Source organism: Dermacentor albipictus, chromosome 1, assembly GCF_038994185.2.
Source record: "Dermacentor albipictus isolate Rhodes 1998 colony chromosome 1, USDA_Dalb.pri_finalv2, whole genome shotgun sequence".
Lineage (NCBI taxonomy): Eukaryota > Metazoa > Arthropoda > Arachnida > Ixodida > Ixodidae > Dermacentor > Dermacentor albipictus.
This window is the reverse complement of record NC_091821.1, coordinates 211,899,259-211,917,047: the sequence shown is the minus strand read 5'-3', so window position 1 is coordinate 211,917,047 and position 17,789 is coordinate 211,899,259. Positions and strand designations below refer to the sequence as shown.

Sequence of the window (17,789 nt, the reverse complement as noted above, 5' to 3'; positions counted from 1 at the left end):
GCAGCCGACTGCCGGTTTATTATGTACATGTGCATCATCGGGCAGCCGGTTTTATTGCTGCAGTGGCTTGAAAACCTTGTTGATTGTTGTTTGGACGGCGTTCCGGTTGCATGCGATCATATTCACCTCGATCTGAGCAAGGGTCATGTCAGCACTGTACCCCGATGAAAGAGTCAGCAGTGCTCGCGTCAACTCGGCGCTTGTAGGCGGCGCAAGCATTGGCTCCTCATTTTCAACATCGGAGTCTTCTGAATCCCCCACAACCTGACTCCTTGCTCCATGCCGAACTCCTTGTCATGTCAGCCTGCGATGGGCCGTTCACGACTTGCTTAATAATGGCGGCTTTCTTCTCCATCGTTAACCGACGGTACTGCTTTCCACGCTTCGATGCCATCGGCGAGGACGACGAAGACGGAGTGGGGGCCATCAAAGGCGAGCAAAATCCTCAAGTTCCGAACAGTGGAGTTCGCAGGCGAGCGTCAAAGCACCTAGGCCTAGCGTCGCAGAGCACACTTGACACAGCAGCAGAACCACACACCACGCTAGCCAAAACGTGGCTTACGCAAACAAATGAAATGGCCCAGCACCGGAAACTCCGCCCGAGGCGGAAGCGGAAGTGCGGCGATGAAGAGCCAGCGTGGCCAGACCAATCGGTGTGTGACGGATAGATTTGGCTAGTTGTGGTTCAAAGCGGTGATATGCTTCGGCTGCAAGTCGATTTCCTGAGCAAGGGCGCTGCATGAGGAGCCAAAGGACCTTCCGTCGCGTCAAAAAGTCCGGAAAATTGGACGGCGGGGAGTTCTAGCGTCTGAAACTTCAGATGTCCTTATACATTGATTCTATGGGGCTCGTGGCGGTGCCGCGAAGACGTCCGAAATATCAGGTATGTCCGAAAATTCAGTTGTTGACTGTAGTTCGGTTAAGCAGTACTACTGTTTAGTACGTACTCTTTCCGAGCTCCGACCAACTACGGTTTAACGAGGTTTCACTGTTTTTGTAGTTTGTAGGAGCAGACATAGTGGCATGTTTAATGACTCCCATTTGCCTTACCTTAGAACTTGATGTAATATGCGTATAGCTTACAGTGCAGTTGTGCGAGATGAAATACCATTTACAATGCCGCTGCTAAAAAATCCGACAGACATGCGAGGCAGCAGGCGTGCTTCTCAAGAGGGTACGCTGGTCGTAGAGGTGAGAATTAGTGAAGGTGGGCATGTTGCGCAAATGAACTAGGACTAGAAAAAAGAACCAGCTCATATGCTGCATTGCGGTATGATTTGTATGGTATAAGATGCTTTGCGGAAGCATGGCAGAAGCTGCAGATGCACAGGGGCTGCCTATAAGACTGAGAAACCTGTGCATCTTGGCTCATGGTCTCTGAGCTGTGCACGCCACCCAATTTTTGGAGGCCATATTCAGTTCTGGCCGCTTGTCAGCAGTGTGCACTTCACGTCAAACTTTGCATCAAACCCATGTATGATGGTGTTCTTCAGCTTTTCAGTCTGTGTGTGCAAAGTAAATACATACAGTATAGTAGAACCGCTATAAGTTTTGGAAAGGAATCCGAGAAAAAACCTACTAATTGAGAAAATGTTCAATTGAAAGTCTGTAAATTTTGACAGGCTCAGCTTTAGTTGGCATTCATGTAATGTGAAGCATTGCCCATATCATTGCAGCACAAGATGCCAATGCGCACCGTGTCGGTGGGGCCTGAGCAGTACCGAAATGGTTGTCATTTTTGCAGCTTCGGCCCGCTTACGTTTGTGCTCCTCGAATTTAGCGCGAGTCAGCGGTGTATTTGGGCAAGGCGTTTTGGAAGTTTTGACATGCCAACTTGGCGAGAATTGTTGCGGCATAAGACGCACCTTTAGAGCACAGCTCTTAGGTGCCCGTTCCTGCTGCAAGCGGCGGCTGTGTAACGAAGCAAAAAAGCCCACTAAAAATGAGAGCTAACGCAGAGCGGGAGATTAAAAAGACACGAGCCACAACAGTGGCAAACAGTGAGAGTAGCCCCATCAGTCATGCGCACAGGAAACTGGTATCGTGCGGACCCGCCTGACCGCTCGTTTCGTACTATCATCTTGCTCGCATCAGCTTTCACTCGCACTTGTTTGGTTTTGCTTGTTTTGGCATCGTGCACGCTTGTTTCGAGTGTCATGGTGTGTGATTTTTGTAATCCGATTGTATGCATGACAGGAATTTAATACTTTCTGGAAGCCACGCGGACACCAGCAATTACACTTGAACCTTCGGCGACTCATTAATAAAAGCCAATGCGCTTCGCCCGCAGATCAGATTTTCTCCAATCGCCGACTCTGTTTGCTGCTATCGTTGTGCTTGAGTGTTACCATATTTACACGAATGTAAGTCGACTCGAATGTAAGTTGACCCGCCCATATTGGGTGACAGGGAAAAAAAAAGAGAGCATACCTGAGGTTGCATTCGATAACGAAAATTTATTAGGAGCTGACATTGTCACTGGATTACTCATCTTCACTAGTGCTGCCATCAGCATCGTTGCTACGGTCCCACAGCGCGTCGTCGTCCAGCGAAATTTCACGTTTGGCGAATGACCGCACCACGACATTTTGTGGAACAGCAGCCCACGCCGAATGCACCCAACCACACGCAGCCTTCAGGGAGGCTCTTTTCACAGGTCCAGTTTTCATAATTTCGCGGTCTTATGCCACCAGCCACTCGTACTCACGGCGGAGCAGGTCCTTCAAAGGCAAAGATGGCTTGTTTCATGACCATGTCGCACTTCACTGGCACAGACCGATCACGCATTTCAGTGACGTATGCCGCAAGCTTTGCCTACAGCTCCGGAAAGCGTCCAGACTTCGGCACGTGGGAAATTTATCACTTGCCGTCACGGTGAAAATATCGCTTCGCGGCAGTCGCCACTCTTGCGAAAAGACGTCGCCAAGAAGCTCAGCAACGTGCTATGGCCTCCCAACAACAGCAGCAGGATCAAGAGAGTGTCACAGACGATCCCAAGACTCGTCGGTGCACTGAACATGCTATGAAACTCGGTGAAAGTGCTAGTGCGTCTACACTCTTCCTCTCAGACTTTGTGAACAATCTGTTTGGACACATTTATGACGTATGTGAAAGACTATGGCATTTGAATTACAAGGCCAAACAAGGCCATAGCCAGATAAGCTAAGGTTAGCAAGAAAGGCAAGAGATTAACCAAGCATAACTGTACCTTTACACTATATATATCCTGGCACAGCTGAGCTAAGCCACTGCCAATTTTTTTTTCTTCGTCTGCTGATAGATGAGCGCTGTGTTTATGTTCTTTGTCCTGCATTCTTAATGTGAGTAATGTCTTATCAAAATGACAAAGTCGTTTCCACTGATCATAGTCACGTTGGTGTGCTCCCTTCTGTTGTGGCGTCAGCGCATTCTAAAAACAAAGAAAATGAGGTACTGGGTGTCGCCTTCGCATCTTTATATTCAGGGTCTGTGTTGTCATTCAGGATTGGATATGGCGCACTGTCTCCAACAACCTTTTCATCGAGATGTCTCAGTTTAGACTATCATTGTGAAAAAGCAGGCACGAACGAGACCAAACCAAGTCAACCAAAACAAGTGCGAGCAAGAGCTGACATAAGCAGACAATAGTGCAAAACAAGTGGCCCAGCTGAACCAGACGCGAGTACGAATAAAGCTGTCGGGTGCTTCTGCATGACACCAGTTTCCTGCACATACGTCACCTTAGGGGCCACTCTTATTGGTTTCCTTCACTTGCGGCTCGCTTGCCGCCGCGGCAAACAAAAAATCGGCCCAGGACCACTGCAGCGTGCGGTTTGCCACTAGTGTGACTGGGGCATTATGGCACGACACAGAAACAGCGATCTTTCCATTTGAGAGGATAAAATTTCCACTGTTCTTTTACTTCACGCGCGACGTTGAGGGGTCTCTCCTAAGCTTTTCCTCTATGGCGAGTTAAGAGCAATGCTGGTCAGAGGCGCGCGCCACCGCGTGATTTGGCATACTGCTGAGAACATTGTAGTGTTGTACTTAGATTTCGGTGCAAGTTAAAGAATCCCAGGTGGCCCAAATTTACAGCTGTGCCTCGTAATCAGATTGTAGTTTTGGCACATAAAACTCCATAATTATATTTTAAGAATTAAAAATTGCCTGAGGGCACTACATGAACAGTGTTCATTGTACCTTGATGGGTGTTGTTTGTAGTGGCTACTGTGAATATTTCTCATTTATTGTGCATGAATAGGTTTAAATAGCTAAATTTATTAATTTGTGTATTCTGAGATGTCCATGAAAAAGTTGTGGATGATGTTGAGAAATGACGTGATAACAGCATTTAAAACGATCTGGGATTCGTGAAGACTTTTCTTAACGGGAAAGAAAGCCTGTGAAACATATTAAAGAATAAAAACGAGAAAAACCCCAATGTGGCCGTGACGACGCTTCTGCGCATCAAAGATTGTTTCAATTTTTACACAAACCTCATCAAATAGGGGCACTGGTATTTAGCGGCTGCGCTTCTTTCTTGTTGTATCAGCAGTTTTTGGCCACATCTTCGGTCCCTTTCAAAAGCAAAGTAGCGCAATCTTCTAGCGGTTTTCTTTCCGAACTGTTACAAAACTGTAGCCCAGGTTTGCATATTTGTAATAATTCACATTGCACCGGTGACAACATTTATGGGCGAGATCACTTATATTACTGGTGCGGGGACTCGTCACGTGGATTTTTAAAAATGTTGCAGGCTTCTTTCTTGTTTATTTTAGGTCAGTATGTACACTGTTATCGGTCATTTCTTAATGTATTCCAGAACCTTTGCATTGACCCCGTATTAAATCAAAGCAAGGTAATAAATGTTAGTTCATTAAAATTTAATATTACTTGCGTGTTCACAATGCAAAAAAAAAAGCTCGACTAGCAGTAACACAAGCCTATCAACACAGAGTGGGCACCGTTCACGGAAAGCCTTTTGTTATTTTTTTCTTGACCACATATAGTTGGCACATCCAATATGTAATTTAATGCTGGTTTCTGAGAAACCTGTATGGGATTCCTTTGGAGCTTCATGCTACAGTCAGGTGGATGACAATTTTTCCCTGTCATGAATTTTACTTGTATTGCCGGCTTCTGCAGAACTGACCTGCCGTAACATAATAGTGTTCTGCGAAGTCAAATAAGGAATACCTTTTCTTCATATGCCTGCATTTCACTCATATTGACGTTTACCAAGCTGCTCCAAAATGCGTATTTACTGCTCCAAAACGGACAATTCATGCTTCAAAACTGCTTCAAAGTGCCGAATTTGCTGCTCCCAGACTTGCTCCAAAACTTCCTTGGTCACTTTTATCCCTGTATTGGGCGCCACAGTTTTACGTCATAGGAGGGTGAAGCATAGCATCCAGAGCCGTGAAATTTCTAATTTAGGGTAACTCTCATTTTGCTTGTATTCTGAATTTTCTGCACTCGATAGCATGGGTTTATGCGCTTTGTCATCATTTCTCTGGCTTCTTTGATATTTTATGAAAAGGTCTAGAACAAAAATGGTGGCCTTAAGGAAAGTTGTAGGGCCCATTTAAGTTCCATTACATCACAGCTCTATGGTTGATCCATCCAGTTGACTCATCGAATCAAGACACTTCATCTGGACAATTTTAATTTTGCATCTGCACCTGATCATGTACCATGAGCAAAAACGCTTGGATTAGTGTGCATTCCTCCCTGAAACTGAGAGCGTATTCACAAATTGGACAACATGGTGCTGCTTAGCTTGCATTGCTGCACCTCGTAGTAAAATACTGTATAGACTCGTGTAGGGGCCGCACCCATTTTAGGGCTGCACCTCTAACTTGGCAGCCAAAACTTCGGAAAAAGAAATGGCTATCAGAGAAGTAATCGCATCCAGTACCCTGATGCGTCGCGGGTGCATCAGCGAATTTTTATGTGCTGCACACTTCTGCGTGCCCTCGCTAGATGTTGAGAGCTGTGCATTGTCCTTTGATGGAATGGTACATTCATGGATCAGAAATGTGGAGTAGTCCCCGGCTGCACTGGCACCATTTTGACCGAAGAGTCAGTCCCGTGTGAGGGCTGCATCTCGTCAAAATTATGAAAAAAAAAGTCTGGCCCTTACAGGAGTCTATATGGTAGTCAAACTTCGGTATGACGAAGTTGCACTTGCAGTGAAAAACATCATTAAATCGTGAATTTTGTTCAGTCATGGTTTTAAAGTTTCATCAGTAAAAATACAAAAAACACAAGAAAGGCAGGAGATGGAAATTCAAGACGATGAGCAAAACGAGAACAAAATAAAAGCAGGAGCGAACGTTTCGACAAGTGGACTTGTGTAAACGTTGGCTCCTGCTTTTACCTTGTTCTTGTTTTTCTAAGCAGTAAAAATAATGTGACAGGTTCCCAGAACATTGCTTGCTCTTGTTGACAAGTGCTTATTGTTCCCACTTCCTTTATTCTCACTGTCAAGCGCTTACTGACAGAACATCTGGTCAGTAAGCACTCGTAAACAAATTCTCACAGAAAGGTCGGGCCGTAATTACGCGACTACGAATGGCAGTGCATGCAAGGCAGATCACACCAAGAGCAACTATGTTTAATGCCCACATTCGTCATCAAATGGTCCCACTAATTAAAAACAAGTGTAAAAATATTGCTGTCCCTGAAAAAAATTTAAAGAAAATCTGTTTCGCTCCAAAAAAGGCAAAGCATTTATAGCAATTGATAGACTACACAAAGTTCATAGTTTTACCTGCTGTACATAAGCAGCATCGCAGTAAGCATTCGCTACCTAAATAAATTAACAAGCATTGTGTCACATGCTTACAGGTTAACATGAATAGCTCTCACTCAATGCAAACTGCAAACACTCTGTCACAATACTGGCATCACTAAGAGTGCCGGCAACAGAGAGCGAATGCTTCTAGCTACCCCTTGCTTCACTGCATCTTGGAAACAAGATTGCATGACCTAAAACACTAGGTACACGAAAACAACGCGCATCAAAGCACCAGACACCTCAGCTCACCCTTAGTCGTGGCACCTGCCGTAAATTATACCCACAAGGGTATAATTTATACCCACAGCGTCGACGATCTAGTCCCTCTTGTTGTACTAGAGGAATACACAATTGTGCCTTCGATTATTTTCAAGGAAGGTATGAGCATTTATAGTCCATCTGCTAGGCGTGGCTGACATAATTTAGTATGTTGACCACTGAGAGCATGCAATGAAAAATTTGAATTGGTCATTTTGTCTGGGAATGTTGCCTCAACATCTTGGTGTTGGGGTCTGTCTTCGCGGTAAACTACGCTTCTCATCCTTGGTTTTGGTTTTTAATCTAATGTTGTCGATTTTCTCATCAGAAGTTAGTGCACTAGCGTACTCTGCTGGAATGTAGCTTTCATGTAGGGAAATTTGTCAAATTTTTTCCCTGTCACTCTTCAATGCTTCAGGTTCACTGAATCCGCCAAACCGATCCAGTCCAACGCCTAACCAAAGCCCTGCTCCACCGTCAACCCTCTCTACTCAGAACTATGCTCAGCATGCAGCGCATGGACAGCAGGGTAAGCAATTCTTGTTTATGCAGGCTGTATGACCAATGCATGTGTGGCATTATTCCAGCAAAGATAAAAAAATGCTAATGGTTGTACTTGCTGCCGAAATAACCCCTTCATGCGCTGTGTGCACAATCGTGCACATCAATATAGTGCAACAAAGCTAAAGCACCAATAAAAATTATATTTAATGTGTCTCACATATAGTAAAACCTCGATAATTCAATCTGTTTGGTCAAAATTTGCAGATGTGTAATTTACAATGCAAATTCAGCAGTGGCGCTTTTGCTTTTCCATTTCTGGTTGCTCCCATATATATACCAGCTGTGTAGCATGTCATCACATTTTCTTCATGGTTTTTGCCACTGCTGTGTGTTGTGTGTACAAGATTCCAGACTGCATGAAAAATCTCAGCCACGTGCACGTTCCTGTTAGTGTGCTAAGACTGACTGACTAGGCCGAATGGGTTTTTACCAACTACTTGAATATGGAAGTAAATGTTCAGACACCATACACTAACGTGGAAGATGTAGTCACCGACAGGGTGCCAGTAGGCAAAGGCAGGGACAAATGAGTTCACTCATGTGCCTGCATTACAGTCGAACCCGACTATATCGAACAATTTCTGGACAAGGTATAATTACAATGAGTATACATAGCAAAAATTTCGCTTACATCGAACAAAAATAGCAGTGACTCTCGATGTATCGAACGTCAAGCTGCGGAAAAATGCCCCCAGAAGTTGGCTTTCCCTCGTGGTGGCGGGGAAACCCGGCGGTGCGGCTCCATCCAACCGCTCTCCCTACCGTGACTGTGCTGCGTTGAGCAAGCTGTCGACACCCCCCTGCAAAAAATTATTCTGGCCCACCCGCAGCGCTTGCTCAGACAGCCAATCAGAGGCTCTTGTGCCCTCGTCGTGCAAGATGTCGAAAGTGCGAGTTGTCTCACTGCTTTTCTGGTTCATTGTGTGTGTGTCTTGTTGGCCTTCTCCCGCACTGTTGCCGTGATGAAGCGGCAGAATTCGCCTTTCGTCGGGAAGCTCAAAATCATAAATCGGGTTGAACGCGGTGACAAGTCAGATGTCCCCGCAGCGTGCAAGATTCCAAGGAGCATTCAGCATGATCTTGAAGAATAAGGGGAGGTTAGGGCTAAAGCAGCCAAACTCTCGACCCGGCGCCCGACGCGTACACACGGCCATGTATGAGTGGTTCATCCGAAATTGCTTCAGCCGTTGCCGGTGTTGCCGAAGTTTGGAGCGAGCTGTCAGAATTTCCGGAAGCTGTTGGCAAAACAATGGTGGACAAGTTCATGGGTGCAAATGATGGTGTTGCGACCACGGGAGAGCCAGAAAACAGACTACATTGCCGACATCGTACCGAGCACATGTGAAATTGGGCACAATGAGGAAAGCAACAACGGTCCTTTGCCCACGTCCTCCGAAATGATTGGTGCGCTCGCACAAGTCCGGTGCTTTTGCGCGAATGCGTAAGGTTGCGGCCTCAGCTGCTCCGACTCCTTAGACAATATGGAGAAGTGCGTGCGTCACAGGCAGCGAAATTGCCCAAGCAGAAGAAAATGCAGGACTATTTCACGCAAAACTAAGGTAATTCCATCAATAAAGTGATTTTATAAATGGTATGTTCTTTTATGACATCCAATTATTTAGCAAGCTTATATCAAATTATGCTCTGTATCGAACTAATAGGCGTCTTTTTGCGAGTTCGATATAGCCGGGTTCGAGTGTATCAATGGTTAAAGAGTCCATGAACGCCGTCCGCACCTTTATTTTGAATGTAGTGGTGATGACTGAGATGCTGTGCGCAGGGTGTCTACCAACCGGGAAAACTGGCATTCTCGGGGATTTTGAATTGCCTGGAAATACTAAGGGAAACTCGGGGAATTTGTGCTTCTACCAGGGAAAAATAGCTGTAATTTTATTGAAAGCGCAGGAAAGTCGCGGTAGTGCTGGCTCGAGTAACAGAGGGATCGTAACGAATCGTATTTTGACGCCATGTCGTCAGCTGGAGAAGTTTCCAGTGTACAATAAACGACGCGGCTTTCCAGACACCCAATAATTCTGACAACTTCGCGGAACCACCGCGTACTCCATAGAGTCAATGTATAAGAACATCTGAAATTTCAGACGCAAGGATGCTTCGCCGTCCAACATTCGGGAGTTTTTGCCATGACCGCAGGTTTGAAACAGCATTAAAGCCACCTCTGCCACCATTTTGATTACCTTGCCGCATTAAACCGACATTCTCGCACGCAGATCCACTGGCAGCTGTAGCCACTGTTGTGGCAAATGCTAGGCCGGTGCTTCGACGTTCACGTTTAAGCTTCTTGCCGTTCAGCGCCGTGTTTTTCATTGAAAGAATTCACAGCTGTCAGCAATGGCACCGAACTCCGCCTTTGTGGTCCTCATGATTGGCTTCGAAGCTCGGAAAACACGGCGCGTTGCATGCTGGGTCCCGAAAGTCAGCGTCACCTAAATGCAGCTGTTACGCGCTGAAGCTTACGTGAAAGTATTGCGGTGAAGCATAACAAGTGTGGGAAGGGGCAATTGTCACGGGACACAGTATGTATTCCTTAATGATACACGCGTCTACCCGGCATCTCGCGTCACAGTACGAGCACTGATATGCCTAAGTGTACTGGCAGGCCTTTTCGGATGTGCCTGTGGCGTTTTGAGCCCTTAAGGGCAGTAAAAGACGCATTCATTTTTTCGAACTACCCTAATTTTCGCATGTTTTTGCGGCCCATAGGGAAGTTCGAAAAATCTGACATCGTACAACTGACCAAGAAGATGCTTCAAATGATCCATGGGGTGAACATGTAGCAGAAGGAGGATGAAAACGGAAAGGACCTATGCATTGAGGAATGAATGGGAAAGGAAGCGTGTCCCCGCTTCTTTCAAGGAGCTTGAGCTCAACAAAACAAAGTGTTGGCTGATGCCAAGATGCAGATGTCCCTCATGCAAACCAAAATAAACTCTTTAAAGCAGTGAAACGCAACACTGAAGTGTGTGGGCTGAGAGTATCTCGGGGCAGTTGAGGTTGGCCCACCAGCTGTTGGGAGAGAATCTTGCTTGTGACAATGTTCGGGCCTCATACCAATGAGCTTGCCATCAGTTGATAGAAATAGCTCATATTCAAAAATATTTACTTGTGTATGCATCTCCTTTTCATTCGTATTTGAAAATGTTCGACTCAATTTGGAATGGGTTTTTACCATTTTTTTCGCTGTGCATTTTATAGCACCTTCCTTCTGTTTTCTTTTTAAATAAAATATATTACTCCTTACTATTCAAACTGGATTAAGTTAGTTTTTTGGTTCAACATGTTTACTAGAAAGTGACAGCATCGGGCAACATGGTATCAGCCGGCCTTGACATAAAACAAAGTTCTGGCTCATTCAGGGAATTTTGCAAAGGTGCTCAGGGAAAAGCTGGAAAACTCAGGAAACCTTGGTAGACACACTGTTGATTGCATTACCACGAGCTCACTCCTCTCCCCTTCTTTCCCTTTGTTCGCACGGGAAGGCGGTACTCATGATGCCACCATATTTTTTTTTTCTTACCCTCACACACTTTCACACGCACCTAAAGCACACAGTGTGCGGGGTGCGGTAGGATCTTATCGCACTTGGATTTTATTTGGAACATGATGTAACTCCACTTCGGCGGTCGCTCTTGCTGCGCGGCGCACAATTTTAAAGGTGCGTTTGCAAGCAATCGCGTGTAATTCAACCATTTGACCATCTGCGTCCGCGGAAGTCTCCATTTATTGTCTCAGCATTCCTTCGCTGCGGCAGTGAAATTTCGATATATGAAATCGTACACGAACACACTTCGTTATAGTGAGGTTATAAGTACATGGACAAGATGTTATGAAAAGTTAAATGCTTCGTTATATTGAGAATTTCATTGTATTGAAGTTTGTTATATTGAGGTTTAACTGTTTATTAAAACCTGCGATTTTCAGAGTACATGAGGGAGGCAAGTCATGCCGAGCGGGCCTCCCTTGGCATGGTGCCCATGGCAAGGACCGACTGTATGCTTGATTACATCTTTTTCTGCTGAAACGTACTTTAGACCTCACACGTATACATCGTACTTCTCTATCCATTGCCCTCTGCTCGTCGCCACCAGTGGCAGGCGAAAAGATGATGCACTGCTGTTTCCTAGCGCTGCCGAACCATTGGTCATTTAGCCTAAACTGTACATGTGTGCAAGGGCAAATCATAAAGTCTTTGCCCCTATTTTTTTAGCCAAATTATGGCTTAAATGCGAAGTCAACATATAGATTCCCAGCAGTGGACCTTTCTTGGACCGGATTGGGCTTGTCTGCCGGCAGCTTCGCAGCACTGCTGTCAGTTATTGAAGATGGCAGCTGTGCTTCACATGTCCGCGACATACAAGCAACGAAGTGCGATTCATTTTCTATGGAGCAAGGGATGGACGCCTATCAAAATCCACAAGAAAATGCAGTCCACGTGTGCAGAAAGATGTCTCGCTTTGAAAAGTGTGAGGTGATGGACAGCAATTCATGTGCAACTTATGAAGCCAAGACAGCACTCCGACGGTGGTTCCACAGTCAGCCGGACAAATTCTACTGCAGGGGCACCTTGGATTTAGTGCTGAGATGGGACAAATGTCTCAACCGGTGTGGGGACCATGTGGAAAAATAGTGTAAGGTATGTAGAATAGTATGTATATTCGTAATTACCCCTATGTACCTTATTTTGGCTGATAGAAAATAGGTGCAAAGGCTTTCTGATTCGCCCTCGTACATATAGAACATACTACATATCGTCTGTATGTACAGTTAAACCTCATTACAGTAGAACCCCGCTGTTACGTTCCTTACTGCTGCGTTTTCCCGGCTGCTACGTCGTTTTCATCCGGTCCCAGCATAGCTTCCATAGGATCCAATGTATAAGGAACCCCGCTGTTACGTAGTAGCTGTGAAAACGTTCCCGCATGATATGTCGCAACTTAGCACCCCGAACCCGCCTGGGCTAAAGTAGGCAACGCACTCCAACTGCCATTTTGGCTTTTGACGAGTTTTGGCCGGGCTTGGCTATGGAACTGGCTGCAAGAAGCCGCACGCCAGTTCGAGAGGCCGCCACTAAGTGGCCATTCACAAAAAATGCACTCACTATCATCACTGTGATTACGGTCGCCGCATGTTTGTTGGACGGGTCGACTCACGGAGGAAGGAAACTCAGGACGTCACTCTTTGTGAAGCTAAAGTGAAGCCGGAAGTTGGCGTTGCTCATGGCGTTGCTCTGCCAACGGGCCAGCTCTCCTCACTTGTTTACATTTCCCGCGAAACCGCGCCGCGCGCAACCGGGCTGCTCGTACGCGCGCGCTCCGCAGCAATACTAAACAATTGTTAGCACGTTAGCATTATTACGCCAAAGAGGGCAAAATTTCCCACGAATATTCCTTCGTCCGTTGCCATTGCCGTGGCGCCGTGACGACGAGGAGCACGAGCCGCATGATGCCAGGAAGTTGCCAAATCCTAGCTTTGGAGAAGCCGTCGCGGCTCTGGACCTCCTCCGTAGGTACGTCGCACCTCACAGCGACGCTGACAGCAATGCGGCCTTTCAGGCTATTGAGAAACGTGTGGTGATTTCTAGCGAGCGAAAGAAACGGCAAGCCACCATTCTAGACTTTTTTAAGCCCTAAGAGCACTCTGTAGAAATAAATTGTCTATAGTTGAAGCTGCGTTTTTTCATTCATTTTCGGAGCTTTCCTCACTGTTGTTTTCCTGGCTGTTACGTTTTTTTTCCCCCAGTCCGGTGAAAAACGTATGAACGGGGTTCCACTGTATAACAGGAGTTGGTGCAATCAGTAATTTGCTTCAGTACATTGAAATTCGACCTATGTAAATAAGTACAGTCGCTGATAATTTTTCTTGCACGGAAGGGGCCGCAAGGCTTTCCTAATTATCGGATAATTGGAAAAAACAAATTTGAATGAGAAAAAATTCCATTTTCTTGAATTTGAGAGTTGGTGACGCGATGTACAATTTCATGCAATGTCAACAATATCTTACACCGATGGTATGATGCGATGCCAGCCATAATTTTGCATCCACTGCACCCCCACGGCTGATGCAGTAAACTCAGTTGTACGAACGTTTAGAAAATCCCCTGCATTCAATGCATTCAATGCATTCCTATGCATTCAATGCAAAAATGTTTCAGTTGAAGAATTTCTGAATGCCGAATATTTCAGTTGAGCAAACTTGATCTGTGGACCTGGACTCATTTTTTAAATCAGTTCAATGAAGTTCTGCACTCTGCAACGCTGGTGTAGTTAATACCCGCCGCCCTAAAATCACCCCTCCAGCGTCGGCTACGTGCAGTGTGACAGTGAGCTGATTACCTGTGCTGAACCATCAGGTCTGGATATTGTTTCCAGTGTTTGTCCCAAAGAAGAGTGCGACAAGGAAGATACAATGGCAGAGGCAGATTCCTATCCTCTAATTCTAGCCGAGGCTGTAGGCTTCTTGGAAAGCTGCGACACTTCGTGTCTTGGCAAGAAGCTGTGCTAGAGGAAGTACATGAAAAACATTCTCTCTGGAGAGCTTTCTTCCTTCTTGCGCTTTAAGGGCACCATTGAAAATTAAAATTGATAGGCAGCAACGTAAATGTTATGCACTCCGTATGTGTTGATCTACATAACTCTATAAATTGCATTTCACACTTTTAATTTGATGTCTGCTGAGCCCTATGCTGTTCCATATTCTAGTGAATATTCAGTTTAGTGAACTTTCAGTTAAATGAAATATTTCCGTGTGTCATGGAAGTTCACTCAAGTAAGAGTTCACTGTAATGTCACCCGCAGTGGGCCGACGCTATCGTGCAAAGACGCATTCAGGGACACCCGCCTATGAATGTGAAATATCCTACGGAGTGTCAAATTTGATTATGACTATCTCGAACGGAAGTGTTCTTGGAAAACCAAACAAAATGAAGTTGTCTTCGAATTGATCTCTCAAGTTTTTAATATAAACATTTATGCCAAGAAATCATGAAATAAAAAAACGTATTTGCCGGCTCTACTTCACAAAGACGCCTGTGCCAAAAGCACATAAACCACCTATGCAAGCAACCATTTGCGTAGATAGCATTAGTTTTGTCAAAATTATTGATACTTCAAGATTAGAGAACTTGTATACAGTCGACTCTCGTTACAACAGACCCTGATAATCTGACAGAAGAGGTCCATTTTATCCGAGGTCCATAATATCCGAAACACCCGACTTCCGAAATTTTGGTCGAGATGTGCAACGATGTTATTGGAAAAAGTGAGCGACAAACGCCCAAAGTAAAAAACAAAAAAAAAATCTTAATTTCACCTGAAAGGCAAAGCATCAATTGCGATAGCAATTCACATCTCACTTGACCGCAGAAAGTCGCTGTCAAAACGTTACGAGTGAGGAAGCACGGCAGCAGTAGCGAGTGAACTGACCTTCGTCCTGTCTCTCGCTCCAGTGCAATATAAACGTTGAAAGCAAAGCACATACAAAGCTACCAGCACTGGGCACACTTTGTGCACATTGAAGATCACTTTGGCGATGAGGGCTGCACGGGCGCGTACTTTCTCCACATCAGATATACGGCGGCCACGCAGCTGTGCCGTAAGCAGCAGTTGCCAGAGTAGAAGGCGCGCGCCATACTGAGCCTGTGACGACGCAGCAAAAGCACATTTTATACACCAGATTTTGAAAAACATCGCTGCTAATTTTGTCCGCTGTAGCTGATAGTCCATTGTAGCGCGGTCCGTTCAAAGCAAACTAAGGTTCAAATATGCTCTGTTATATCCAAAAGTCTGTTTTACGTGGAACCATTTTAATGATTGTAGACTGTGCTAATCTGGAGATAATAGTGTTGCGTCAACAACGTAAAGATAAGAAATGGTAGGTAAAGGAGGGGAGTGCTTTAGGCTTCACTGTATTATGCAATACAAGTCTTTTTTTATTCTGTTTCCCAGATTGCTCCGTTCTAAAGCACACATCTGAGAGATCACAGTGACAGTTCTCAAAACACCTCCGTGCAGCTGCACGTAGCTGGTTCAAATGCTTCCTTCCTTTCCTAAGCCACGGAAGCATTTTTAAGCACATCTTAGGGCACCACTGCTTTGTTGTGGTCTATAGTGAGAACTGCAATGAAGGGGGTGTCATTTTAGTGTTTGCATTGAGCTTATGAACCAGCGACCACATACTGCTTTCATGTGGCTTGCCTACTGTAAAAGCTCCATATAGTTTTATTTGTTTCATTAATGTGCTCCGAACGAATACTTTACTGCTCCAAAATAAATTTTTGTTTGCTCCATGGGCTGATCTGAAATGGCACAGGCCAGTAGTGTCACTGGGTGGCTGTAAACAGATTTGCCATCATGTCGACTCCAAACCACAACTTTCGTTGCCAGCTCCTGACAAAGCAGCAGTGGCCTAAAGGCGCACACACACTAGCAGAAAAATGTGCACGGCTTGCCGCAGGCGGCAAGATGCTCGTCGCAAAAGCTGCCTCACGGCAGCTTTTTCGTGCAGCGGGAGGGATCAGTCCTGGACCGATTTCTCGCGGCTTTCCGCAGCGGCAAGCCAGCCGCAAACGATAAAGACCAGCGAAATTCATTCCTTGTGTGACTTTGTGACGCAAACTAGTTTCATGAGGACCTGCCCGACCGCTCTATTCATACTCGCTTGTCCGCAGCATTCGTTTCCTACTATCGTCTGGTAGCGTCAGCTGAAGCTCATTTTGGTTCTTGGCTTGGCCTTGTTCACGCTTGTTTTGATTGTCCTTGTTTGCGAGTGTTTTGTACAATGGCGAGTCTAAAATCGGGACATCCTGATGGAAAGGTTTTTGGAGACAGTGTGTCATATCCAATTCTGTGCAAGATGAACCCTAAATACAAGGGCGCGGAGGCAACACCCTGTACCTCGTTCTCCCTGTCTCTTATAATTATAGCCACAGAGTTCGTCATGTGAACTCAGTGGGTACTATAATTTGCATATTGAAATATGTGGTGCAAAATAATTAAAACATTAGCATAATCATATTAATTATTCAATTAAATATTTTGATTTCTCGTAGTAGTAATAGCCACCTCATCAAGTAATATAGATCGAGGGTTAGAATTCTGCTCTCTACCATAGGCAGTCTTGAACTACATCAACCTTTTGACACTACTTGAGATTACCGAACTCGCTGCGGAGCTTAGTCACTTGATAACCTTGGTTTGCTTTCAGATAAAATGCAGGTATGGCCCCACTGTTTATGTTATGCTATGCATTCTTTTCACTCTCTTAAAATTTGGCTGTGCATAATTAGCTAGCTAGGTTGTACTGCATGAACAACATGCATCCCATGCCCAACTCACTCAAATAACCTGAGTAGACAATAGTTCACTGATCATGTGCATACTGTGTGAGCTTATTTTTTATATAGGTAAAAAGAATAAAAATAAACATGCATGTATGATGCTGACAGCATCAAACGGTCTCAAGTTGATCATTCTTTTTTGCTGTCATGGCTGAGAGAGGGTGCATGCCTGTAATGGTACTGCTTTATTTTTGTGCAACTTGGTAATGTGTCTTACATTGTTTAAATGCTGAATTAGGTATGTCTAATTAGTAAGGGGGCAACAGATTGGCCACCCAGGCCGGCAAGAAAGAATTTAATTATTTGATTTCACTCAAAATAAGTTGTCTTATCAGCAATATAAATTATTTTCTTTCATATAAATATACTCCTTGAAAACATCTGATGATTATATATCTGCATAATGTGACCGTTATACATGCATAGTGCTTTTATGCCAGTCATAATCAATAGTACTCTCACTGCTTAACCTTCACTTCCTTGATGCATCAAGTTAATCGCTTATGCACGACATTTTTACTTGCGGTAAGAATTTCATTCGTGGCTAAGCACATATTTAATTTTTCTGCTTCAGTTCAGGTTTTATTTTGTTAGGAAAATTTGCAAGCAGCAATCATTCAATTTCTAAAAGGCGTGTTTTATGTTGCGCTTCGTTTTAGTGGTTTTAAATATGTAAGAAAGGAAAAGGCATTTCGTGCATCTAAGTGTGTTAAGCACACTCTTAAAATTGGTAGAGTAAAAAAGCTACAGGAACAAGCAAATGCAAGCAAATCAGCAAGCCGTACTCGAAGCCTCACACACATGCTCAGTGGTAAAGAGGGGTGAGTTGTCGACCTG

The 17,789-nt window shown here is 44.8% G+C and overlaps 1 protein-coding gene across 1 annotated transcript in view; it reads left to right on the top strand.

The window, feature by feature from the left end:
• The window catches only part of LOC135915990 (protein SSXT-like), a 54,828-nt gene that overhangs the window by 33,408 nt on the left and 3,631 nt on the right, over positions 1-17,789 (top strand). Inside the window, exon 8 of the mRNA XM_065449179.1 lies at positions 7,455-7,565. Coding sequence (XP_065305251.1) covers positions 7,455-7,565 — 111 coding nt within the window. The remainder of the gene's footprint in view (positions 1-7,454; positions 7,566-17,789) is intronic.